The 26,542-nt window shown below is 46.8% G+C and overlaps 1 protein-coding gene across 4 annotated transcripts; it reads right to left on the bottom strand.

Moving 5' to 3' along the window:
- Positions 1-678: 678 nt before the first annotated feature.
- Positions 679-26,262, bottom strand: gtdc1 (glycosyltransferase-like domain containing 1). Of its 4 annotated transcripts, none has more exons than XM_063887896.1 (11): positions 26,235-26,262; positions 20,858-21,039; positions 18,972-19,139; positions 18,010-18,183; positions 15,339-15,389; positions 15,156-15,209; positions 9,483-9,592; positions 5,344-5,488; positions 4,634-4,704; positions 2,254-2,345; positions 679-1,652 (listed from the first exon to the last, which is right to left on the bottom strand). In XM_063887896.1, the coding sequence occupies exons 1-11, from the start codon at positions 26,244-26,246 to the stop codon at positions 1,575-1,577; spliced, it is 1,137 nt and encodes a 378-aa protein (XP_063743966.1). In that variant the 5' UTR covers positions 26,247-26,262; the 3' UTR covers positions 679-1,574. The 4 variants fall into 4 exon arrangements, 3 of the variants coding, with proteins under 3 accessions (XP_063743966.1, XP_063743968.1, XP_063743967.1); XR_010166138.1 differs by lacking the exon at positions 679-1,652 and adding an exon at positions 4,796-5,226 and having other exon boundaries at positions 2,252-2,345; XM_063887898.1 differs by lacking the exons at positions 4,634-4,704; positions 5,344-5,488.
- Between the last annotated feature and the right edge of the window lie 280 nt (positions 26,263-26,542).

Genomic DNA, 26,542 nt, shown 5'->3' with positions numbered 1-26,542 from the left:
ATATAGTATATCAGGAGTATCAAGCTCAGATTTGATCCAAATTATGTTATCACAACAGCTAGCCTAATATATATACCTACCTGCCTTAGAGATAAGAAACCACACACATATCTTCCAGATAAATTGTAATCTTAAACTGCACTGACTGCAGTGTGACTGCATAGTTACTGCACTGCAACATTAGGCTGGAAGCCAGGCTCAGTCCTTGGCTGCCGCTAACTGAACACTTTTGCAGGAAAGGCTAAGCCAACAGGGCTACCAAATGTGCCACTAGCTGCCGACTGCCCAGTGATATGACTTAACGTTAGTGAGTTGATATGCTTCGTCAGCATTATTTATCATGTCACGTTACAGTTTACAGGTAGCTAGCGTACCGTGGCATGAATAGCAGGATGGTGCGCCTTCAAGACTCTCTTCAGGTTGGTCGTATTCTTCCCCACTAATTTGTAATGTGTTTTCCTTTCATAAAAAAACTGTCTCCATACATCTGGTGTTTTTTCCGACCAAAGCCTTTTTGTGTGTGTGCAGATTCCCAGAATGCAGACTAATTCAACCAATGACAGGAATGCATTTTGACAGACAAGACGGAGAATTTAGGGAAAATTAAATATCCTGCATTATGAATGTCCGATAGTCCACCACTAACTCTTTAGTCCCGTCTCGTCGACGAAAACAAAATACAGATTGTCAGTTTTTATTATCAAAAATCTATTTTTAGCTCGTCATCGGCTCGTCTTAGTCATGTAAAAAAGGAAGTTGATGAACCTTTTTCGTCATAGTTTTCGTTGGCGAAATGAACACTGCACCTGAACATTAAATATGGCAGGGTGTACACACTTGTTGCACGTGCGCACGCACACACACAAGTCTGTGTAGGAATCAGAGCCGCAGGTTCACGACCCGATGACATCATAAACCTTGAGCACTACAAGAGACTAATAAAGTCTTTACTGCAGTTCATAAACACTGAGGCATTATGGCTTATATGGGCCTGTAATACACTGTGTGTGTGTGTGTGTGTGTGTGTGTGTGTGTGTGTGTGTGTGTGTGTGTGTGTGTGTGTGTGTGTGTGTGTGTGTGTGTGTGTGTGTGTGTCAGGACAACATTTATCTCTTTTTTTTTGGACTGAAATATTTTATGATATTTTCTAAATTAATTCATTAGAAAATATTCCCCAGTATCTTTTCCTCTTGTAAGGAAAATGTTATTCGATCTGAATGTCACGAACAGTTTACTTCAGACTTGAATCAGAAAATGTCTCTGGGGGATCAAACGTAAACACAAGGCGCCCCCTCGCCTGAAACCACACTAGCTCCCCCCATCCAAAACCACACGCATAAAACAGCCGAGATCCAGACACTGAGAGTCCAGCCGTGGTGCGTTCAGGGTCAGCAGGCGTCAGATCGGTGCGTTCAGGGTCTGCAGAGTCTGATAGCGATCTTTTAGAGCGGTGCGTTCAGGGACAGCAGAGTCTGATAGCGATCCTTTAGAGCGGTGCGTTCAGGGACAGAAGAGTCTGATAGCGATCCTTTAGAGCGGTGCGTTCAGGGACAGCAGAGTCTGATAGCGGTCCTTTAGAGAGGTGCATTCAGGGACAGCAGATTCTGATAGCGGTCCTTTAGAGTCGACCAGGAGAAGGAGGTGGTGTCAACCTGAACAATAGAAAAAGAAACACAAAAGGAAGTCGGAGTCAGATTAGAGTTAGTTTCAAATTTATCTCCACATCACAGGGACCTGACTTACAAGCTAACTCTGAGCTAACAGAAGCTAGCAGCTAACACCTAAGAAAAGATAAGATAAGATGTAACTTTATTAATCCCTGTGGTGAAATTCAGGAGTTTATGCAGCAACAGATTTAGAAAGAAAACTGTAAAGATTGACACAATGATACAAAATAAAGAAATACAAATGATATAAAGGTAAGGAAACTGTTAGAACAAAAACTAATTAAGAATTACGTGTTAATTGGGCATATATACTAACCAACAAGACATAAAAGTTAAGGCTAAAAACATTTAGAAGCTAACTCTAAGCTAACATAGTTTAGATGGGAGCTCCAAGCTAACAGGACCTAGCAGCTAACTCTGAGCTAACAGAACATGAAAGCTAAGTTTAAGCTAACAGAATCTTGAGGCTTACTCTAAGCTCACCACTAAAAATCCTTTCATCATTATGGGAAATGTCATAGTGTGTGTGTTAGGCCTGAAGCTCAGAAACCTGCTGCTCAGGTGGTTCTGGATTCAGATGTGTTACCTTCACTGCGTGTCGGCGGGCGACGTCCGGCCTCCTGCAGAGAGCCAGTAGACGCTTCAACAGCTGCTCAGGTGTGGAGTACAGGTACTCTGCTGCATTCAGGGAACAGAGGAACAAATGGTCACCTTTAATATATAAACTGAATATAATACGTAAGATCTCAGAGTCATCTGAGGAGTCCCGTTGATTCTGTTACCTGGGAATATCTCAGGGTTCTGTTACCTGGGAATATCTCAGGGTTCTGTTACCTGGGAATATCTCAGGGTTCTGTTACCCGGGAATATCTCAGGGTTCTGTTACCTGGGAATATCTCAGGGTTCTGTTACCTGGGAATATCTCAGGGTTCTGTTACCCGGGAATATCTCAGGGTTCTGTTACCTGGGAATATCTCAGGGTTCTGTTACCTGGGAATATCTCAGGGTTCTGTTACCTGGGAATATCTCAGGGTTCTGTTACCCGGGAATATCTCAGGGTTCTGTTACCTGGGAATATCTCAGGGTTCTGTTACCTGGGAATATCTCAGGGTTCTGTTACCCGGGAATATCTCAGGGTTCTGTTACCTGGGAATATCTCAGGGTTCTGTTACCCGGGAATATCTCAGGGTGCTGTTACCCGGGAATATTTCAGGGTTCTGTTACATGGGAATATCTCAGCATTCTGTTACCCGGAAATATCTCAGCATTCTGTTACCCGGGAATATCTCAGGGTTCTGTTACCCGGGAATATCTCAGGGTTCTGTTTCCCGGAAATATCTCAGCATTCTGTTACCTGGGGATATCTCAGGGTTCTGTTACCTGGGAATATCTCAGGGTTCTGTTACCCGGGAATATCTCAGGGTTCTGTTACCCGGGAATATCTCAGGGTGCTGTTACCCGGGAATATTTCAGGGTTCTGTTACCCGGGAATATCTCAGGGTTCTGTTACCTGGGAATATCTCAGGGTTCTGTTACCTGGGGATATCTCAGGGTTCTGTTACCTGGGAATATCTCAGGGTTCTGTTACCCGGGAATATTTCAGGGTTCTGTTACCCGGGAATATCTCAGGGTTCTGTTACCTGGGAATATCTCAGGGTTCTGTTACCTGGGAATATCTCAGGGTTCTGTTACCCGGGAATATGTCAGGGTTCTGTTACCTGGGAATATCTCAGGGTTCTGTTACCCGGGAATATCTCAGGGTTCTGTTACCTGGGAATATTTCAGGGTTCTGTTACCTGGGAATATCTCAGGGTTCTGTTACCCAGGAATATCTCAGGGTTCTGTTACCCGGGAATATCTCAGGGTTCTGTTACCCGGGAATATCTCAGGGTTCTGTTACCCGGGAATATTTCAGGGTTCTGTTACCTGGGAATATCTCAGCGTTCTGTTACCCGGGAATATCTCAGGGTTCTGTTACCTGGGAATATCTCAGGTTTCTGTTACCTGGGAATATCTCAGCATTCTGTCACCTGGGAATATCTCAGGGTTCTGTTACCTGGGAATATCTCAGGGTGCTGTTACCCGGGAATATCTCAGGGTTCTGTTACCCGGGAATATCTCAGGGTTCTGTTACCCGGGAATATCTCAGGGTTCTGTTACCCGGGAGTATCTCAGCATTCTGTTACCCGGGAATATCTCAGGGTTCTGTTACATGGGAATATCTCAGGGTTCTGTTACCTGGGAATATCTCAGGGTTCTGTCACCCGGGAATATCTCAGGGTTCTGTTTCCCGGAAATATCTCAGGGTTCTGTTACCTGGGAATATCTCAGGGTTCTGTTACATGGGAATATCTCAGCATTCTGTTACCTGGAAATATCTCAGGGTTCTGTTACCCGGGAATATTTCAGGGTTCTGTTACCCGGGAATATCTCAGGGTTCTGTTTCCCGGAAATATCTCAGGGTTCTGTTACATGGGAATATCTCAGGGTTCTGTTACCCGGGAATATCTCAGGGTTCTGTTACATGGGAATATCTCAGCAGTCTGTTACCCGGAAATACCTCAGCATTCTGTTACCCGGGAATATCTCAGGGTTCTGTTACCCGGGAATATCTCAGGGTTCTGTTACCCGGGAATATCTCAGGGTTCTGTTACATGGGAATATCTCAGCATTCTGTTACCCGGGAATATCTCAGCATTCTGTTACCCGGGAATATCTCAGCATTCTGTTACCCGGAAATATCTCAGCATTCTGTTACCCGGGAATATCTCAGGGTTCTGTTAGCCGGGAATATCTCAGCATTCTGTTACCCGGGAATATCTCAGGGTTCTGTTAGCCGGGAATATCTCAGCATTCTGTTACCCGGGAATATCTCAGGGTTCTGTTACATGGGAATATCTCACCATTCTGTTACCCGGAAATATCTCAGCATTCTGTTACCCGCGAATATCTCAGGGTTCTGTTACCTGGGAATATCTCAGGGTAAACCAGAGCCTTCGGACACAGAGGATAGCACCCGCAGTGAACCGCCTCCAACCTGAACATAGGAAATAAAGATTATAACGTGAGGAGGTCGACTTCAGGGATTGGAAAACCACTTTTATTAATGTATTATTTTAAATGTTCACCTTATGAAAATGTTAAGTGTTTTCGCTTCTGTTTCCTCTTCTAATATCAATCAATTTTATTACTGTTGTTTCATTTGATCATTTCTTATTTCTGTGTCCTCTAATTTTACTCTTTTGATTTCAGTATTTTCTGTCAGTTTGTGTTGTGTGTGTTTAATAGAGTACTTTAGGTGTGTGTGCTTAGGTGTGCTTGCTGTAAATAAATAATAAGTGAGCAGGACATGACTCAGAGATCAGAGCATTGCTGCAGGTCACACAGCTGTTTGATTGGCTGGGCTTCACAAAGCACAGCGTCTGATTGGCTGCCTGAGGTCAGCTGACTGAAGTCTGCAGGAACACCTTGATGTGATGAAACAGCTCTCTACAAACACTCAGGTGACAGATAAATAATCCCAACATCTCTGGACCGGTTCACACGTTCAGTCAGAAAACTGGGAATATAAGATAATATATCATTCAACTATATGAGATAATATAGTATTACAATATAAAAGATATATGAGATCAGATATAAGGGGAGGGTCTTAACGCCCTGCAGCGGGACTCACATGGCGACTCCGAAGAACTCGTGTCTGGCAGTGGAGACCACCACGTCGGCCTCACACAGGACTTTCAAGTAATCCTCTTTCCTGGGGAGGAAACCCCAACTGACGATGTGACGAGACAACCGGAGGTGGGACGACGAGAATACCTCTGGGGGGGGTTCAAGTATAAACACATATTGGTGATCTGAAAAGTTCTCTCCTGAAAACTGTTGGAGGGTTAAAGCATTGTGGAAGTGGCAGAGGCTCAGCTGGGGAGGGAGGAGAGCACTGCTCAGTCAGAGTCACATCATAACCATTATAGAAGAGTTGTTGTTGTTGTTGTCCTCTGAGTTCAGTACATACGTTATTGGAGGAACTGAGGAGTAATGGCATCATAAATGAAGGATCAGACTGAATACGTTTAATGAAGTGATCAGAGAGATTAGAGTGTCTCCTCTGTGACTCAGAGCTTTACGAGGAGCAGGTGATCCATACCTGACCCGCCAACCAATCACACTGATTACACTGCTAATGGATTACCACCCCCCCCCCACACACACACACAGGAGTATCCTGAGCAGTAAAACTTTAATCCTTAATATTTCAGAGTGTGTGTTCATTAAGCTAAAACACACACTCATTATAGCGCCATCAGCCGCAGTGTGCTCATCAATCATCACGGCTGTAGAGTGGGAGTACTCTGATTACTGATCAGATCAAGGAGAATAAGTTCTGATGTAAATCACATTCATGTTCAGAGAAACTGCAGGAACGGAAAAGCTCCAGACACACTTCCTGAGTTACACACGTCCCGAGTTAAACACTTCCCGAGTAACACACTTCCCGAGTAACACACTTTCCGAGTAACACACTTTCCGAGTAACACACTTCCCGAGTAACACACTTCCTGAGTAACACACTTCCTGAGTAACACACTTTCCGAGTTACACACGTCACGAGTTAAACACTTCCCGAGTAACACACTTTCCGAGTAACACACTTCCCGAGTAACACACTTCCCGAGTAACACACTTTCCGAGTAACACACTTCCCGAGTAACACACTTCCCGAGTAACACACTTTCCGAGTTACACACGTCCCGAGTTAAACACTTCCCGAGTGACATACTTCCCGAGTAACACACTTCCCGAGTAACACACTTCCTGAGTAACACACTTTCCGAGTGACACACTTCCCGAGTAACACACTTCCCGAGTGACACACTTTCCGAGTTACACACGTCCCGAGTAACACACTTTCCGAGTGACACACTTCCTGAGTAACACACTTTCCGAGTTACACACGTCCCGAGTTAAACACTTCCCGAGTGACATACTTCCCGAGTAACACACTTCCCGAGTAACACACTTCCTGAGTAACACACTTTCCGAGTGACACACTTCCCGAGTAACACACTTCCCGAGTGACACACTTTCCGAGTTACACACTTCCCGAGTAACACATTTCCCGAGTAACACACTTCCCGAGTAACACACTTTCCGAGTGACACACTTCCTGAGTAACACACTTCCTGAGTAACACACTTTCCGAGTGACATACTTCCCGAGTTACACACTTCCCGAGTGACATACTTCCCGAGTTACACACTTTCCGAGTTACACACTTCCGAGTAACACACTTCCGAGTGACACACTTCCTGAGTAACACACTTCCGAGTGACACACTTCCCGAGTGACATACTTCCTGATTTACACACTTCCGAGTGACACACTTCCTGAGTAACACACTTTCCGAGTAACACACTTCCCGAGTAACACACTTCCTGAGTAACACACTTTCCGAGTTACACACTTTCCGAGTAACACACTTCCCGAGTGACACACTTCCTGAGTAACACACTTTCCGAGTGACACACTTCCCGAGTGACATACTTCCTGAGTTACACACTTTCCGAGTGACACACTTCCCGAGTAACATACTTCCTGAGTTACACACTTTCCGAGTGACACACTTCCCGAGTGACATACTTCCCTGATTTACACACTTTCCGAGTGACACACTTCCCGAGGAACACACTTCCTGAATTACACACTTTCTGAGTTAAAACATTTCCCGAGTGACATACTTCCTGATTTACACACTTCCCGAGGAACACACTTCCCGAGTGACATACTTCCTGAGTAACACACTTTCCGAGTTACACACTTCCCGAGTGACATACTTCCTGATTTACACACTTCCCGAGTGACACACTTCCCGATTTACACACTTCCCGAGTGACACACTTCCCGATTTACACACTTCCTGAGTAACACACTTTCCGAGTTACACACTTCCCGAGTAACACACTTCCTGAGTGACAAACTTCCTGAATAACACACTTTCTGAGTTACACATTTCCTGAGTAACACACTTTCCGAGTTACACACTTCCTGAGTAACACACTTCCCGATTTACACACTTTCCAAGTAACACACTTCCTGAGTAACACACTTCCCAAGTAACACACTTCCCGAGTAACACACTTTCCGAGTTACACACTTCCCGAGTAACACACTTCCTGATTTACACACTTTCCAAGTAACACACTTCCTGAGTAACACACTTCCCAAGTAACACACTTCCCGAGTGACAAACTTCCTGAGTTACACACTTCCCGAGTAACACACTTCCTGAGTAACACACTTTCCGAGTTACACACTTCCCGAGTGACAAACTTCCTGAGTTACACACTTCCCGAGTAACACACTTCCTGAGTTACACACTTCCCGAGTAACACACTTCCTGAGTTACACACTTCCTGAGTAACACACTTCCCAAGTAACACACTTCCCGAGTGACAAACTTCCTGAGTTACACACTTCCCGAGTAACACACTTCCTGAGTAACACACTTTCCAAGTAACACACTTCCCGAGTAACACACTTCCTGAGTTACACACTTCCCGAGTAACACACTTCCTGAGTTACACACTTCCCGAGTAACACACTTCCTGAGTTACACACTTTCCGAGTTACACACTTCCTGACTTACACACTGCAGGTCGAAATGTATACCAGATCCAACTAAGTGCAGGTACTTCAGTCAATCTGGAAGATCAGGAACCAATGTTGACTTTTTTCACAAAGTTCTGAAAAAACACACATTTTGTAATTTTTTCTGCAGGCTCACCATGCAGAGCTGCAGGCTCACCATGCAGAGCTGCAGGCTCACCATGCAGAGCTGCGGGCTCACAGTGCAGAGCTGCAGGCTCACCATGCAGAGCTGCGGGCTCACAGTGCAGAGCTGCAGGCTCTCAATGCAGAGCTGCGGGCTCACAGTGCAGAGCTGCAGGCTCACCATGCAGAGCTGCAAGCTCACCATGCAGAGCTGCAGGCTCACCATGCAGAGCTGCAAGCTCACCATGCAGAGCTGCAGGCTCACCATGCAGAGCTGCAGGCTCACCATGCAGAGCTGCAAGCTCACCATGCAGAGCTGCAGGCTCACCATGCAGAGCTGCAAGCTCACCATGCAGAGCTACAGGCTCACAGTGCAGAGCTGCAGGCTCTCAATGCAGAGCTGCGGGCTCACAGTGCAGAGCTGCAGGCTCACCATGCAGAGCTGCAGGCAGAAGCAACAGAGGGTCTCTCTCTCTGGGTCTGCTGCTTGAACCCTGAGACCTTCAGAGTCTCGTGGCAGAGTGTTGAAGATCTGCAGCCTCTGTCCTCTGTGGAATCTCCGGCTTTTAGAAAGCTTGTCAGCCAAACCCCCGTTACCACACCAATGACCAGGTGAGCTAACGCTGCATAGAGACTGGTTCCTATCCAGCAGGTCACAGGGCCGTGCAGAGGCTCCACTCACATGTTATTAATGACACACAGAGACGTCACGGTACCGGTATCACATATTATCCAGCCCACTGAAACGGAGCAGGAGTTTAACCTCTAGCTCTTCCCTCATGTTCAGCATGTACTGCCAGATAGAGAGCTTTAATTACTGAGCTGCAGTAAACTACATGTTAGCATTTAAAGCCAAACTTTAGAGGTTATTCTGGTGAGAGTGACTCACAGTAACTCAGAGTAGAGTAACGCATCACAGTTCAGAGACAGTGATGATGTAATGTTCCTTATTACTTTAAGAAGAGAGGAGTGAGGAACATGTACTGGATTACATGCTGGACGTCACTTGCCCAACACTGGTTATAAGTGTGTCTGTGTGTGTACCTGGCACGTCAGTAAAGGTCTCTCCGAGCACGGACAGCTGGAAGTCGACTTCTTTCTCCGACAGTTTGATCATCGTGGAGAAGAAGAGCTCCGGGTCCTTATCGTGTTCCCTGCGTGCGCGCACACGCACAGACACACACACACACACACACACACACACACACACACAGACACACACACACACACACAGACACACACACACACACACACACACACACACACACACACACACACACACACACACACACACACACACACACACACACACACACACACACTTATGTTGTTTTTCTATAATATCATTACATGTTATAGCGGTGTAACACACACACCGATCAGCCTCTACATTAAGACCCCTTGCCTAATATGGTGTATGTCCTTTGAGCCGTCGACACCTGGTTCTTACTGGAGTCTGGCTCTCACTGGAGTCTGGTTCTTACTGGAGTCTGGTTCTTACTGGAGTCTGGTTCTTACTGGAGTCTGGTTCTTACTGGAGTCTGGCTCTTACTGGAGTCTGGTTCTTACTGGAGTCTGGTTCTTACTGGAGTCTGGCTCTTACTGGAGTCTGGCTCTTACTGGAGTCTGGCTCTTACTGGAGTCTGGTTCTTACTGGAGTCTGGTTCTTACTGGAGTCTGGCTCTTACTGGAGTCTGGTTCTTACTGGAGTCTGGTTCTTACTGGAGTCTGGTTCTTACTGGAGTCTGGCTCTTACTGGAGTCTGGTTCTTACTGGAGTCTGGTTCTTACTGGAGTCTGGCTCTTACTGGAGTCTGGCTCTTACTGGAGTCTGGCTCTTACTGGAGTCTGGTTCTTACTGGAGTCTGGCTCTCACTGGAGTCTGGACTTCTTACTTCTTACTGGAGTCTGGGTCTTACTGGAGTCTGGCTCTTACTGGAGTCTGGTTCTTACTGGAGTCTGGCTCTCACTGGAGTCTGGACTTCTTACTTCTTACTGGAGTCTGGTTCTTACTGGAGTCTGGTTCTTACTGGAGTCTGGTTCTTACTGGAGTCTGGTTCTTACTGGAGTCTGGCTCTCACTGGAGTCTGGCTCTCACTGGAGCCTGATTCTTACTGGAGTCTGGCTCTTACTGGAGTCTGGCTCTTACTGGAGTCTGGCTCTTACTGGAGTCTGGTTCTTACTGGAGTCTGGCTCTCACTGGAGTCTGGACTTCTTACTTCTTACTGGAGTCTGGCTCTTACTGGAGTCTGGTTCTTACTGGAGTCTGGTTCTTACTGGAGTCTGGCTCTTACTGCAGTCTGGTTCTTACTGGAGTCTGCTTCTTACTGGAGTCTGGTTCTTACTGGAGTCTGGCTCTTACTGGAGTCTGGCTCTTACTGGAGTCTGGCTCTTACTGGAGTCTGGCTCTTACTGGAGCCTGGTTCTTACTGGAGTGTGGGTCTTACTGGAGTCTGGTTCTTACTGGAGCCTGGTTCTTACTGGAGTCTGGCTCTTCCTTGAGCCTGGTTCTTACTGGAGTCTGGTTCTTACTGGAGTCTGCTTCTTACTGGAGTGTGGTTCTTACTGGAGTCTGCTTCTTACTGGAGTGTGGCTCTTACTGGAGTCTGGTTCTTACTGGAGCAGAGCCTGGTTCTTACTGGAGTCTGGCTCTTCCTTGAGCCTGGTTCTTACTGGAGTCTGGTTCTCACTGGAGCCTGGTTCTTACTGGAGTCTGGCTCTTACTGGAGTCTGGCTCTTACTGGAGTCTGGCTCTTACTGGAGTCTGGTTCTTACTGGAGTCTGGTTCTTACTGGAGCCTTGTTCTTACTGGAGTCTGGCTCTCACTGGAGCCTGGTTCTTACTGGAGTCTGGCTCTTACTGGAGTCTGGCTCTTACTGGAGCCTGGTTCTTACTGGAGTCTGGCTCTTACTGGAGTCTGGCTCTTACTGGAGTCTGGCTCTCACTGGAGCCTGGTTCTTACTGGAGTCTGGCTCTTACTGGAGTCTGGCTCTTACTGGAGCCTGATTCTTACTGGAGCCTGGTTCTTACTGGAGTCTGGCTCTTACTGGAGCCTGGTTCTTACTGGAGCCTGGTTCTTACTGGAGTGTGGGTCTTACTGGAGTCTGGTTCTTACTGGAGCCTGGTTCTTACTGGAGTCTGGCTCTTCCTTGAGCCTGGTTCTTACTGGAGTCTGGTTCTTACTGGAGTCTGCTTCTTACTGGAGTGTGGTTCTTACTGGAGTCTGCTTCTTACTGGAGTGTGGCTCTTCCTTGAGCCTGGTTCTTACTGGAGTCTGGTTCTTACTGGAGTCTGCTTCTTACTGGAGTGTGGTTCTTACTGGAGTCTGCTTCTTACTGGAGTGTGGCTCTTACTGGAGTCTGGTTCTTACTGGAGCAGAGCCTGGTTCTTACTGGAGTCTGGCTCTTCCTTGAGCCTGGTTCTTACTGGAGTCTGGTTCTCACTGGAGCCTGGTTCTTACTGGAGTCTGGCTCTTACTGGAGTCTGGCTCTTACTGGAGTCTGGCTCTTACTGGAGTCTGGTTCTTACTGGAGTCTGGTTCTTACTGGAGCCTTGTTCTTACTGGAGTCTGGCTCTCACTGGAGCCTGGTTCTTACTGGAGTCTGGCTCTTACTGGAGTCTGGCTCTTACTGGAGCCTGGTTCTTACTGGAGTCTGGCTCTTACTGGAGTCTGGCTCTTACTGGAGTCTGGCTCTCACTGGAGCCTGGTTCTTACTGGAGTCTGGCTCTTACTGGAGTCTGGCTCTTACTGGAGCCTGATTCTTACTGGAGCCTGGTTCTTACTGGAGTCTGGCTCTTACTGGAGCCTGGTTCTTACTGGAGCCTGGTTCTTACTGGAGTCTGGCTCTTACTGGAGTCTGGCTCTTACTGGAGCCTGATTCTTACTGGAGTCTTGCTCTTACTGGAGCCTGGTTCTTACTGGAGTCTGGCTCTTACTGGAGCCTGATTCTTACTGGAGCCTGGTTCTTACTGGAGTCTGGCTCTCACTGGAGTCTGGCTCTCACTGGAGCCTGATTCTTACTGGAGTCTGGCTCTTACTGGAGTCTGGCTCTTACTGGAGCCTGGGTCTTACTGGAGTCTGGCTCTTACTGGAGCCTGGTTCTTACTGGAGTCTGCTTCTTACTGGAGTCTGCTTCTTACTGGAGTCTGGCTCTTACTGGAGCCTGGTTCTTACTGGAGCCTGGTTCTTACTGGAGCCTGGGTCTTACTGGAGTCTGGCTCTTACTGGAGCCTGGTTCTTACTGGAGCCTGGGTCTTACTGGAGTCTGGCTCTTACTGGAGTCTGGTTCTTACTGGAGTGTGGGTCTTACTGGAGTCTGGTTCTCACTGGAGCCTGGTTCTTACTGGAGTCTGGTTCTTACTGGAGCCTGGTTCTTATTGGGAGTCTGGTTCTTACTGGAGCCTGGTTCTTATTGGAGCCTGGTTCTTACTGGAGTGTGGGTCTTACTGGAGTGTGGTTCTTATTGGAGTGTGGCTCTTACTGGAGCCTGGTTCTTACTGGAGTCTGGTTCTTACTGGAGTCTGGTTCTTACTGGAGCCTGGTTCTTATTGGGAGTCTGGCTCTTACTGGAGTCTGGCTCTTACTGGAGTGTGGTTCTTATTGGAGTCTGGTTCTTACTGGAGTCTGCTTCTTACTGGAGTCTGGTTCTTACTGGAGCCTGGTTCTTACTGGAGCCTGGTTCTTACTGGAGCCTGGTTCTTACTGGAGTGTGGTTCTTATTGGAGTGTGGTTCTTATTGGAGTGTGGCTCTTACTGGAGCCTGGTTCTTACTGGAGTCTGGTTCTTACTGGAGTCTGGTTCTTACTGGAGCCTGGTTCTTATTGGGAGTCTGGCTCTTACTGGAGTCTGGCTCTTACTGGAGTGTGGTTCTTATTGGAGTCTGGTTCTTACTGGAGTCTGGTTCTTACTGGAGCCTGGTTCTTATTGGGAGTCTGGCTCTTACTGGAGTCTGGTTCTTACTGGAGCCTGGTTCTTACTGGAGCCTGGTTCTTACTGGAGTCTGGTTCTTACTGGAATCTGGCTCTTACTGGAGTCTGCTTCTTATTGGGAGTCTGGCTCTTACTGGAGTCTGGTTCTTACTGGAGCCTGGTTCTTACTGGAGCCTGGTTCTTACTGGAGTCTGGTTCTTACTGGAATCTGGCTCTTACTGGAGTCTGCTTCTTACTGGAATCTGGTTCTTACTGGAATATGGTTCTTACTGGAGTCTGGCTGTTACTGGAGTCTGCTTCTTACTGGAGTCTGGCTCTTACTGGAGCCTGGGTCTTACTGGAGTCTGGCTCTTACTGGAGTCTGGCTCTTACTGGAGCCTGGTTCTTACTGGAGTCTGCTTCTTACTGGAGTCTGCTTCTTACTGGAGTCTGGCTCTTACTGGAGCCTGGTTCTTACTGGAGCCTGGTTCTTACTGGAGCCTGGGTCTTACTGGAGTCTGGCTCTTACTGGAGCCTGGTTCTTACTGGAGTGTGGGTCTTACTGGAGTCTGGCGCTTACTGGAGCCTGGTTCTTACTGGAGTGTGGGTCTTACTGGAGTCTGGTTCTCACTGGAGCCTGGTTCTTACTGGAGTCTGGTTCTTACTGGAGCCTGGTTCTTATTGGGAGTCTGGTTCTTACTGGAGCCTGGTTCTTATTCGAGCCTGGTTCTTACTGGAGTGTGGGTCTTACTGGAGTGTGGTTCTTATTGGAGTGTGGCTCTTACTGGAGTCTGGTTCTTACTGGAGTCTGCTTCTTACTGGAGTCTGGTTCTTACTGGAGCCTGGTTCTTACTGGAGCCTGGTTCTTACTGGAGTCTGCTTCTTACTGGAGTCTGGTTCTTACTGGAGCCTGGTTCTTACTGGAGCCTGGTTCTTACTGGAGTGTGGGTCTTACTGGAGTCTGGTCACTACATGTTGTTGGTGGTGTGTTTTTGCAGCAGTGGGACGGTGGGTCAGTCGTCTGATCCTAATCAAAGCCCCCCCCGCCTCTGGTGCTGCAGATTCTTCACCTGGAACAGCTGCCCCCCGCCCCCCCCCCCCCCCCCCAGCAGCAATAAGACCAGCAGTAATCTGGGGATCCAGGCCACACACAGATTAAAACACAGATTACATCTCGTGTCAGAATAAAAGCAATAATCCGTGTGTGTTTGTCAGGCAGCAGATTACAGGACGCCACCGATACCACCGAAGAAGAACAACACACACACCATAATCTCATTACACACACACACACACACACACACACACACACACACACACACACTCCGGGTCACGCTCAGCAGGTGAGAAGACTTCACAATAAAAGCCTGTAGGATAACAGCTTCAGTTTCAAAATAAAAGCCCGTATAAACACATCATGTAACCTTTCAAAGTAAAGCCGCTGATTTTACTATCCGTCCCCAGGGTACAAATATATCATTAGAATTAAAATATAGCTTTATAAATGAATGTTATTGTTCTTAGTCAATTACTTAATGATTAAATATCCTAGTAAATAACCAACACGGTGAATTAAAAGTCTTATTCTGTCTGTTTGTAATAAAGGACGTTTTATTTATGTTTGACTTTGTCATGTAAAAGTTATATTAGTTTTGTATATAATTATATTCATTATATTTAGTCTAAACAAATACATGTAATGATTACATTCAGAAACTCGGAATTACATTTTAATATCTATTTCTGAAATATGCAGTTGAGGTGAGTTTCAGGGTTAAGAGTAAAGGTGTTAATTTGATAGAGGGCGTACCAGCGGTGAGGCCAGGCGATGTGCAGAGGCTTCACAGCTTCCTGCTCCGAGCTCCTGGGAAAAAATACACCATTAAAACAGATTCGCCTTTTTATGATCACATCTTTAAGTATTATTGGATTAAAGTTGAAACTGATTAGATAGTTTACACAAATGACCAGATAAAGTCTTAAAGCATGTTACCGTGCGCTCTGAGTCTCTGCCGCTCTGAACCGCTTATGTTCGGGCAGCAGCCTGAAAACAGATCACATGTAGAGTCCTGAGGTTTACAACGCTCCTGAAGGCCTCATCACTACGGAGGCCGACAGGTGACAACGAGTTACAATGGAGCCCTTGGTGACGTTCAGGATTATAAAGGTGGACAACCGTCTCTGTTGGCAGAGTTAGTCTGTCTAATAACTGGAAGTGTGGCTGTGTGCATCACAAATCTCGATCATTTTTTCAAAATGATCACTTGAATTTCTTCCTAAATGTCGCCGTTTAAAAACGTTAGATTATTTTTTTTAAATGAAGATTTCCTAAAAGATCTGATCTTTCCTAAATGATCAGATCTTTCCTAAAAGATCAGATCTTTCCTAAACATTCTGACTTTTTTTCTAAATTTCGACTTTTAAAAATGTCCCAATACTTTCTCATTATTCTAACTCCTTCTTCATGTGGCCCTCATCATGTGTGGTCCCCTGGTCTCCAGCTGTGTGCGTCTCTCTTTAGTGTCCCCTGGTCTCCAGCTGTGTGCGTCTCTCTTTAGTGTCCCCTGGTCTCCAGCTGTGTGCGTCTGTCTTTAGTGTCCCCTGGTCTCCAGCTGTGTGCGTCTCTCTTTAGTGTCCCCTGGTCTCCAGCTGTGTTCGTCTCTCTTTAGTGTCCCCTGGTCTCCAGCTGTGTGCGTCTCTCTTTAGTGTCCCCTGGTCTCCAGCTGTGTGCGTCTCTCTTTAGTGTCCCCTGGTCTCCAGCTGTGTGCGTCTCTCTTTAGTGTCCCCTGGTCTCCAGCTGTGTGCGTCTCTCTTTAGTGTCCCCTGGTCTCCAGCTGTGTGCGTCTCTCTTTAGTGTCCCCTGGTCTCCAGCTGTGTGCGTCTCTCTTTAGTGTCCCCTGGTCTCCAGCTGTGTGCGTCTGTCTTTAGTGTCCCCTGGTCTCCAGCTGTGTGCGTCTCTCTTTAGTGTCCCCTGGTCTCCAGCTGTGTTCGTCTCTCTTTAGTGTCCCCTGGTCTCCAGCTGTGTGCGTCTCTCTTTAGTGTCCCCTGGTCTCCAGCTGTGTGCGTCTCTCTTTAGTGTCCCCTGGTCTCCAGCTGTGTGCGTCTCTCTTTAGTGTCCCCTGGTCTCCAGCTGTGTGCGTCTCTCTTTAGTGTCCCCTGGTCTCCAGCTGTGTGCGTCTCTCTTTAGTGTCCCCTGGTCTCCAGCTGTGTGCGTCTCTCTTTAGTGTCCCCTGGTCTCCAGCTGTGTGCGTCTCTCTTTAGTGTCCCCTGGTCTCCGCAGCGTTTGGTTTCTGCAGCTTTTAGTAAACTGCTCATGTTTCCTCTGCTGAATGTTCTCTAGATGCTGCATGTGTTGAAGAGCTGCTGCAGATGTTTTAATTTGTGTTTCTATATCTGCATCCTTTCTGAAGCAGCGGCACGTTTCTCCTGATGGAAGTGATCTGGACTGTTGTGTTGTCACCTGTTGGCCCCCGTACAGCAGCTCTCCTGAACGCAGCATCATCTGCTGTGATTGAACTAAAGTAAAATGAAAGCAGCCTCAGAATTTTAGAGTTTCTGTCTCTGATTCAATAATCCATTTTAGAAATTACATGTTAGACTGGAGGCAGTAAAACAGTGTGTGTGTGTGTGTGTGTGTGTGTGTGTGTGTGTGTGTGTGTGTGTGTGTGTGTGTGTGAGTGTGTGTGTGTGTGTGTGTGTGTGTGTGTGTGTGTGTGTGTGTGAGTGTGATTAAAGCTGAAGGTCAGGTTTTTACGGCTCCTTCACTTTCTGTATAATCCGCAGAGTCTGCAGTCTGCTCTCAAACAGATTTATGATATAAATATAATATGATATAATTACATTACTGGGGGGGTGACCTCCCTGTCAGATAAACTATCTCTAATGCACACTTTCTACAGTTCTGCACAAACTCACCTACTGTCTAACTCTTGGAATATTAATTATGCACGTTCTTTTTGTTTGAAATAAATATAAATAAATCTTATTAAAATAACAAAACTTTTCTCTCAAACGATAGATTTTGGTCTATTATGAAATATTCACTGTCTCCTTTCTCCAGAATATCTGAACTGAATGAACCTGAATAAGGTTTATCTTGATATATGTTTCAGTTTTAATGTAGAAGCAAGCCCTCTCCTGATTGGTCGCTGGGGGGAATTAGTGACGGTGATGTAACAGCGTATGGAGGAGAAGCTGTGACGGATTACCTCAGAGGAGAAGCAGCTGCTGTGATTCTGTAACCCCAAACAGAACAAGTGAAATCTGCCGCTTCAGCTGGGACTCAAAGTCCCACAATCCCCTGGTGATCGGAATAACCCCATGCAATCAGCTGATAGCTCAATAGCGTTCGGAGTAGAAAGGGACACGACTCGGCTGGTTGAGTAGAGTGTGTTAGTTATTTTTACATCTCAAATGTTTCTGAATTATTATCCAGGAGGGGGAGGGGGTTCATCACTACTTGTTAGCATTATGAGGCAGACCCTCCCTCTGGGGCAGAGAGCCGTTGTTTTAGTCCATACTGTGTGTGTGAAATATGAAATATAACACACACACACACACACCGTTGGGGGGGGGGGGGGGGGCAGTCAGCCTGCACCCCCACCACCAGACACACATCCTGATGTCAGAGTATTATGGGATGTATCTTTGGCCTCATGACTGACCTGCTGACGTCGGGGAAGTGGACCGGGTAGAACAGGACTTCACATTTAGGCCGGATCAACAGCTCCAGATCTTTGGGTCTGTGGTCCGGGATCTTCTTCATGAAGGAGGAGATGGAGGACAGAAAGGACTCCATGTTGAAAGAGGAGTTAAACACCACCACGTCGGCCACGAGGCTAACAGGAAACAGGAAGAGAACACAGCGTCAGACCTGATGATACCTTAGACTCCTCCTGCTGCAGTCCGTCTGACAGGAAGCTTTATCAGATAGAGCGCTTAGAACTCTGGGGTTTGTCACTTTGGTATAGAAGCATTGAGCTACATGAAGCTGATGTGTGTTTTATTATAATTAAAAACAAGTGGAGTAATGTGGCTCTGGTCCAATCAGAGTGTCTTAATGATCAGCTGATATTTGATGATGCAACAAAGACATTACGGACTTATCGACTGCTGCCCTGCAGACCAACAACATCTGTCTCTGCTCGGTACTGCCAGACTGACAGCTACACCGGTAACCAATGTGCTCAGAGAGACTCATTAACCAATTGTTTCAGAGAGACTCATTAACCAATTGTTTCAGAGAGACTCGTTAACCAATTGTTTCAGAGAGACTCATTAACCAATTGTTTCAGAGAGACTCATTAACCAATTGTTTCAGAGAGACTCATTAACCAATTGTTTCAGAGAGACTCGTTAACCAATTGTTTCAGAGAGACTCGTTAACCAATTGTTTCAGAGAGACTCGTTAACCAATCCGCTAACAGGTTCCTTAATCAATGCGCTCAGAGAGACTCGTTAACCAATCAGCTCAGAGAGACTCGTTAACCAATCAGCTCAGAGAGACTCGTTAACCAATCAGCTCACAGGATAACTTAGCACAGCCTCACACCAACAGACAGGTTTCTATTTTTCCTCACATCCTTCAGTGGGACAAAGTTAAACCCATGTCTGAGGTTAGGTTTACCATGAGAGGACCTGGTTGTATCCGTACTGGAAGTCCCTCTGCTGTTCTTTCCGGACTGGATACACCAGCTGGTTCTCATGGAAGTACAGAACCTTCTTCAGCTGGGCCAGATCCGGTCTGAGAGCCACCAGCTCACACAGGTTCAGCACCGAGCTGGAAAACAGGACCCTGAGGGGAAAATGAGAAAAGTCAAGTTATCAATCAGTGAGACCATGTAGTGAATACCACAGGAGATGACTGGTTCATAAAGACTGAAGGACGTCCTTTAGATATACAGTGGACGTCCCCTCACTTAAAGACATTCCCCCCGAGGTTCTGGAAGACGGGACGAACACAAGACTCCTCAGCGCCACTACAGCTGATGATCCCAGTCCCTGGACCTCCAATCCTCTGCTGTGATCCTGCAACATGAACTACGTCATCTGAATCCTATGAAGCCTGTACCGAACAGCTGATCCACAGCTGATCCACAGCAGACCCACAGCAGATCCACAGCAGACCCACAGGGGACCCACAGCTGATCCACAGCAGACCCACAGGGGACCCACAGCTGATCCACAGCAGACCCACAGGGGACCCACAGCTGATCCACAGCAGACCCACAGGGGACCCACAGCTGATCCACAGCTGATCCGAAGCAGATCCACAGCAGATCCACAGCAGACCCACAGCTGATCCACAGCAGACCCACAGGGGACCCACAGCTGATCCACAGCAGACCCACAGGGGACCCACAGCTGATCCACAGCAGACCCACAGCAGATCCACAGCAGATCCACAGCAGACCCACAGGGGACCCACAGCTGATCCACAGCTGATCCGAAGCAGATCCACAGCGGACCCACAGCGGACCCATAGCTGATCCACAGCTGATCCGAAGCAGATCCACACAAGACCCACAGCAGACCAACAGCAGACCCACAGCTGATCCACAGCAGACCCACAGTTGATCCACAGCAGACCAACAGCAGACCCACAGCTGATCCACAGCAGACCCACAGTTGATCCACAGCAGACCCACAGTTGATCCACAGCAGACCAACTGTAGACCCACAGCTGATCCACAGCAGACCCACAGTTGATCCACAGCAGACCCACAGTTGATCCACAGCAGACCAACTGCAGACCCACAGCTGATCCACAGCAGGCCCACAGTTGATCCATGGCAGACCCATAGTAACGCTCTCAATTTAAAGGGGGACCCTAAAGGCCAGTGAAACTGTGAACCGTTTGCTGCCTTTCTAAAATGTGAGTTTGAGTCTGACCTTTGATCACTGAGAGATCAGGTCTGACTGCAGATCTACACCCAGCAGATCCCTCAAACACAGCTCTGTGGGAGGAGTTAGACTGTGTGACGCTAACCTGTACAGGTATAGCTACAGGTGCTGATCTGTATGGAGGAGTTCCAATATTAATCACAATCAGGTTTAGTGCCAAGTAGGTAAACGCATACCGGGAATGTGTGATGTCACAGTGTTACCCTCACCTGTAGGGCACACAGTGTGATGTCACAGTGTTACCCTCCCTTGTAGGGCACACAGTGTGATGTCACAGTGTTACCCTCACCTGTAGGGCACACAGTGTGATGTCACAGTGTTACCCTCCCTTGTAGGGCACACAGTGTGATGTCACAGTGTTACCCTCCCTTGTAGGGCACACAGTGTGATGTCACAGTGTTACCCTCACCTGTAGGGCACATAGTGTGATGTCACAGTGTTACCCTCACCTGTAGGGCACATAGTGTGATGTCACAGTGTTACCCTCTCCTGTGGTGCGCACAGTGTGATGTCACAGTGTTACCCTCAACTGTAGGGCACACAGTGTGATGTCACAGTGTTACCCTCCCCTGTAGGGCACACAGTGTGATGTCGCAGTGTTACCCTCACCTGTAGGATGCACAGGTGGGGATGGTCTGGCTGAAATGCAGCGCTGCAGTCCTCGCCCTCCAGTGCCATTTCTTGGCGGGCAGCGAGCATACGGTGCAGCTGGAGACGTTCTGCTGCAGCAGGTCGATCAGCTGTTTGTGGGAACCTCCATAAAAAGCCTCCACCAGCAGAACCCTAGGAACCTAAGGAGACACAGCATTCAGGTTTATCAAACCGTGAGTAACTCTTCATAAAGAAATGTCTTGAAATCTGTTTTCCTCCGCGAACATCTCTGAAGAATCAGAATCAGAAATACTTTATTTATCCCAAACTGGGATTTCTTTTTGTTGCAGCAGCCAAATACAAAAGAAGCAAAACAAATAAGAAATAATCAGAAATAAAGAATAAAAAATAAAAACAAAAGTGAATAAAAACGAGAAACATACAAATGTACAAATAATGCAATGAAATGGAATATTAAATCAGTATAATTTAAATGTACAATTCACAGAGTTCCAGTTCACTGAGAGGCTATGGAGCAGAGTCCTGCAGCCAGAGGGGAGTTGTAATACGGAGTTATTGCAGAGGGCAGGAAGGTTCTCCTGGACCTGTCCTTGGGACAGCGGAGCTGGAGCAGTCTGTTGGAGAAGGAGCTCCGCTGTCCTTCCAGCTGCAGGGGTCGAGGGTGGGGGGGCTGTTATCCATGATGGACAACAGTTTGTTCAGAGCCCTCCTCTCCACCACAGCTTCGAAAGGGTCCAATTTGATCTCCTCACTGGTGAGGTCAGAGCCTCTCCTCACTGTGAGGCCAGATCTTCTCCTCACTGTGAGGCCAGAGCCTCTCCTCACTGTGAGGCCAGATCCTCTCCTCACTGTGAGGCCAGGGCCTCTCCTCACTGTGAGGCCAGGGCCTCTCCTCACTGTGAGGCCAGAGCCTCTCCTTACTGGATGAAGGTCAGAGCCTCTCCTCACTGTGAGGCCAGAGCCTCTCCTCACTGTGAGGCCAGATCCTCTCCTCACTGGATGAAGGTCAGAGCCTCTCCTCACTGTGAGGTAAGAGCCTCTCGTCACTGTGAGGCCAGAGCCCCTCCTCACTGTGAGGCCAGAGCCTCTCCTCACTGGATGAAGGTCAGAGCCTCTCCTCACTGGATGAAGTTCAGAGCCTCTCCTCACTGTGAGGCCAGATCCTCTCCTCACTGTGAGGCCAGATCCTCTCCTCACTGTGAGGTCAGAGCCTCTCCTCACTGTGAGGCCAGATCCTCTCCTCACTGGATGAAGGTCAGAGCCTCTCCTCACTGGATGAAGGTCAGAGCCTCTCCTCACTGTGAGGCCAGAGCCTCTCCTCACTGGATGAAGGTCAGAGCCTCTCCTCACTGGATGAAGGTCAGAACCTCTCCTCACTGGATGAAGGTCAGAGCCTCTCCTCACTGTGAGGTCAGAGCCTCTCCTCACTGTGAGGCCAGAGCCTCTCCTCACTGTGAGGCCAGAGCCTCTCCTCACTGTGAGGCCAGATCCTCTCCTCACTGTGAGGTCAGAGCCTCTCCTCACTGGATGAAGGTCAGAGCCTCTCCTCACTGTGAGGCCAGAGCCTCTCCTCACTGTGAGGTCAGAGCCTCTCCTCACTGTGAGGCCAGAGCCTTTCCTCACTGGATGAAGGTCAGAGCCTCTCCTCACTGTGAGGCCAGAGCCTCTCCTCACTGGATGAAGGTCAGAGCCTCTCCTCACTGTGAGGCCAGAGCCCCTCCTCACTGTGAGGCCAGAGCCCCTCCTCACTGTGAGGCCAGAGCCTCTCCTCACTGGATGAAGGTCAGAGCCTCTCCTTACTGTGAGGCCAGAGCCTCTCCTTACTGTGAGGCCAGAGCCTCTCCTCACTGTGAGGCCAGATCCTCTCCTCACTGGATGAAGGTCAGAGCCTCTCCTCACTGTGAGGCCAGAGCCTCTCCTTACTGTGAGGCCAGAGCCTCTCCTTACTGTGAGGCCAGAGCCTCTCCTCACTGTGAGGCCAGATCCTCTCCTCGCTGGATGAAGGTCAGAGCCTCTCCTCACTGTGAGGCCAGAGCCTCTCCTCACTGTCAGGTCAGAGCCTCTCCTCACTGTCAGGTCAGAGCTTCTCCTCACTGTGAGGTCAGAGCCTCTCCTCCTCATGTCCTCATCTCCACATTATTTCTGCAGCATTCAGGAAATAGATTGGCCCGGTTCAGCACAAAGCAGGACATTATGCTTCTGTCTCCATTAGATCTTATTCTCACACATTTGCAGAGTTAACCCTGTGTGTGTGTGAGTGTGTGTGTGTGTGTGTGTGTGTGTGTGTAGCTCATTTCCTGCTGCTGATCAGATATGATGACTCTGTGGGCAGCTGGCTGCATTAGCTCCCATTGTGGGCAGCTAATGCAGCGGACTGAAAATCACCGGGAGGATTGAGAGGAAGATGTCCTCCTCTTGTTTCTCCTCCTCTCCCTCCTCCTCCCATCATAATGGCCTCTCTATCGGTGCTGGTTTATCTGAGTTATTGTGTGTCTGCAGAGTTGAATTCTGAACAATAGCTCTGCATCTGCATTCAGATCCTGTTCTACATTCAGCAATTCACACACACCGACACATATACACACACACACACACACACACACACACACACACACACACACACACACACACACACACACACACACACACACACACACACACACACACACACACACACACACACACACACACACACACACACACACACACACGACATTTAAAGCCGCAGAGTTTTTCTCTAGGAGACAACGTGGACACTTTCTGCTTCTCCGCAGTTTCTCAGAATGAAACTGAAGGATTATCAGAGCTGGAGCTACAGCGACTCCCACAATAATACTGATTGTGGGTTTTTGGCTGAAAAAATCATATTTATTATTAAAAAAGGGTTTTATTATTCTGTCTGCTTCATATCCAAACAGATGTAATGAGTTGAATATCAATAAAGTCAGAAAGAAATGAAGTAAAATATGAAATGAGTATTATATATTGAGGTTTAATAAAAGTATGTTGTTTTCCTTCTATTCCCATCATCCTCTAACTTATTCAAATGTAATTTATAAATTCTCTCATAACACTTTATATCAATATTTGATCCTTATAATATATTAAAACATTTATTTCTATATTTTAATCTGAGTTTCTAAACCTTACTGTGGGCGTGCCCCCTCAACCCAACATGCAGATTTCCCCCGTAAATGTTAAAGCGATGCCAACAATCTCTGTGGGGGAGAAAGGGTTTACTGAGTCCAGAGATATGGAGGTGGGGTCAGGTGTCTGGTCAGACAGCAGAGACAGCTTACGGAGAATAAATTGGGGGTGGATGTCCGGTGGGTCTGCGGGGGACGAGTGGCAGGCAGCAGGCTGACACTGAGACTGAGGTTTCTGATCCTTTCTTTTACTCTCCTTTTTTCTGGAGAGGAAGTAAAGGAACCGGAGCTCTGGATCTATTTGTTGTTGGAGGTGTGATATCTGACTCAGCAGCTTTCAGACATGAAGACACTATTATTTTAATGCAGGAGTTTCACCGGAAAGTGGGCGGGGCTTAATTTAGACAGAAAGTGGCGTTAGCGCCTCATGTTTCTAAAAAGGGTGAATATATTTTATGGTTTCATCATTTCTTTGTTTTTGGAGAGTTCAGTCTCTTTATCCTTTCTCTCCTTCAGGTACAGGGGGATCTTCAAAATCTGGATTTGAGCAGCCTGATGTGTGTGAAGATGTATGTAAATGTCCCTCTATGGGTCAACAGACTATAAGGCAACAGGAAGTCTCCGAGTGAGCTGGGAAGTGTAGTCGATGATGAGGACCGTCTGACGAGAGGAAAATAAGACCTTGAGGAAACACGGTGGATAGAATACCCTGACAGGAAGTAGTCAGTAATTGTGAGAGGGATCTTTAGGTGGGGGAATTCCAGCCTCACTCACCAAGTGTTAACATGAGGGGGGGCTATCTCTGCTCCAGATTTTAACTCTAAATAACTGAGGTTTTTGTTTGTGAATTATAAGGCATTAGAAGGATTAAAGCTCCGCATGAAAGTGAAATCAGAGCTGTAGTAAAGAATTGTTACCTAAAGATAAGAAATGAATTAAGGTCTCAATAAAGATCAGAATCCTTTGTATTCAATCCTTTCTTTAGGAGATTATAGTTGAAAGTCATGGAAAGGTTAGGATATTTAAAAAGGTGTGTGTATAATATTATTATAATGTTATTATTGACCCTCTACTATTATTCCTATTTATTTTGGGGCATTTTAACTGGATAACTGAATGTTAGTATCGAGCCCCTGGTATGTAGGGTACCTGCCGTACCAGATCTTTCTCGTTGACTTTGCTCCAGAGCTACTGGGATTCAGGTGAGAGAAGCTGGTCTGAGTATTTGCTGCGACTACAGAAATATATATCTCAGGCAGTCAGTGACCTGGTTCACGTTGAGAGCAAATATAAGAATGGTTGACTGTGAAGAACTCCAGTTTAATGATAAACTAATTTAGTGCATAGAGATATACCATATATACAGAGGGGTCTGTCTGAACCACGAGACCCTCAACAGGGACAGAGGAGCTGGATTTAAACCGACAGGTCCCTGTGAATCTCAAGGAAGCTTAATAACGGATCATCTTGTGAACCATGTCCTGAATAATCCCACAGTCTTACTGTAGAGAAGGTTTGAGTTGAATCTATATGAGATAAAGACTTATTTAGGAGGAATATGAAACCCAATGTGTAGGAAAATAATGTTTACTGTAGACAATGTGAAGAAAGTATACCTGACCATTAATCCAGAGGATAATCTGCAGGTTGATCAAATAAAAGTGATATTTCAGCTTGTTTTTGTACTGTATCTCGTTCTGAACCTATGAACTGTTTAAAACCAGTAAATTAAAGTCAGTGTAAGATAATAACACAGTGTGTGATACATCAAAGAATACTAATACTATAATAAATTACTTTACACAAGTGTTGAATTATTAATGAAGCATAGTTTATCCTATTGTGTTCATCTTTAGTCAAACGTAATATTTTAATTAAACACACTTATAAACTATAAGAACTTGCATTGTATTACTCTGCTCAATAACCAAATGATTGTCTTATCTTATAAACACTGATATAATGTGAAGTTAACTCCGACCTGTTCTCAGATAAAGTGCTGGAGTAACTTCCCCTGAGCTCTCAGTGAAGTGCAGGCTGCTGTGTTTACTTCCGTTAGCTCTGTTAGCAGCTAGCTCTCTTCCTCCCCGTTAACCCTGCTCCCGGTAACAGGTACCAGCCTCCCAGTGAAACGGAGCTCCTTCCCGGTTGTTTGTTAAAATAAACCAGTAGACCAGTAAACGGTAAACTGGTAAACAGCTGAAGCACCTCATTGAGCAAAGACTCACCTCCATCTGCATCTGCGTCCGATGACGTGATGACGTACTCTGTGTTGCGTCTCCACGCTGTTTGAGTGGCGCATGCGCGGTTTTACATTTATTTATTTTAATAAAAAGTTAATAAATACAACTTTAAATAATAATGTGACTTCTTACAATCAAATGAATTGAATGTTTTTACATAGATACTTAAATATTAATACATGTGCATTATCATATATTAATATTTTATACATACACCTTATAACATTAGTGTGGTTAGTGATTGGGTGTGAGAAGTGTGTTTGTCTGCTAATGTAAGAAACACAGCCATGTAT

Source organism: Eleginops maclovinus, chromosome 7, assembly GCF_036324505.1.
Source record: "Eleginops maclovinus isolate JMC-PN-2008 ecotype Puerto Natales chromosome 7, JC_Emac_rtc_rv5, whole genome shotgun sequence".
NCBI classification, from domain to species: Eukaryota; Metazoa; Chordata; class Actinopteri; order Perciformes; family Eleginopidae; genus Eleginops; species Eleginops maclovinus.
This window is presented reverse-complemented; position numbering and strand designations above follow the sequence as displayed.

Coding starts and splice junctions, on each gene's coding strand:
- gtdc1 (XM_063887896.1), bottom strand. Junction 4,705..5,343: donor GAGTTCTTCGGAGTCGCCAT/GTGAGTCCCGCT, acceptor TCCTATGTTCAG/GTTGGAGGCGGTTCACTGCG. Junction 2,346..4,633: donor TTACCCTGAGATATTCCCAG/GTAACAGAACCC, acceptor CCCTGAATGCAG/CAGAGTACCTGTACTCCACA.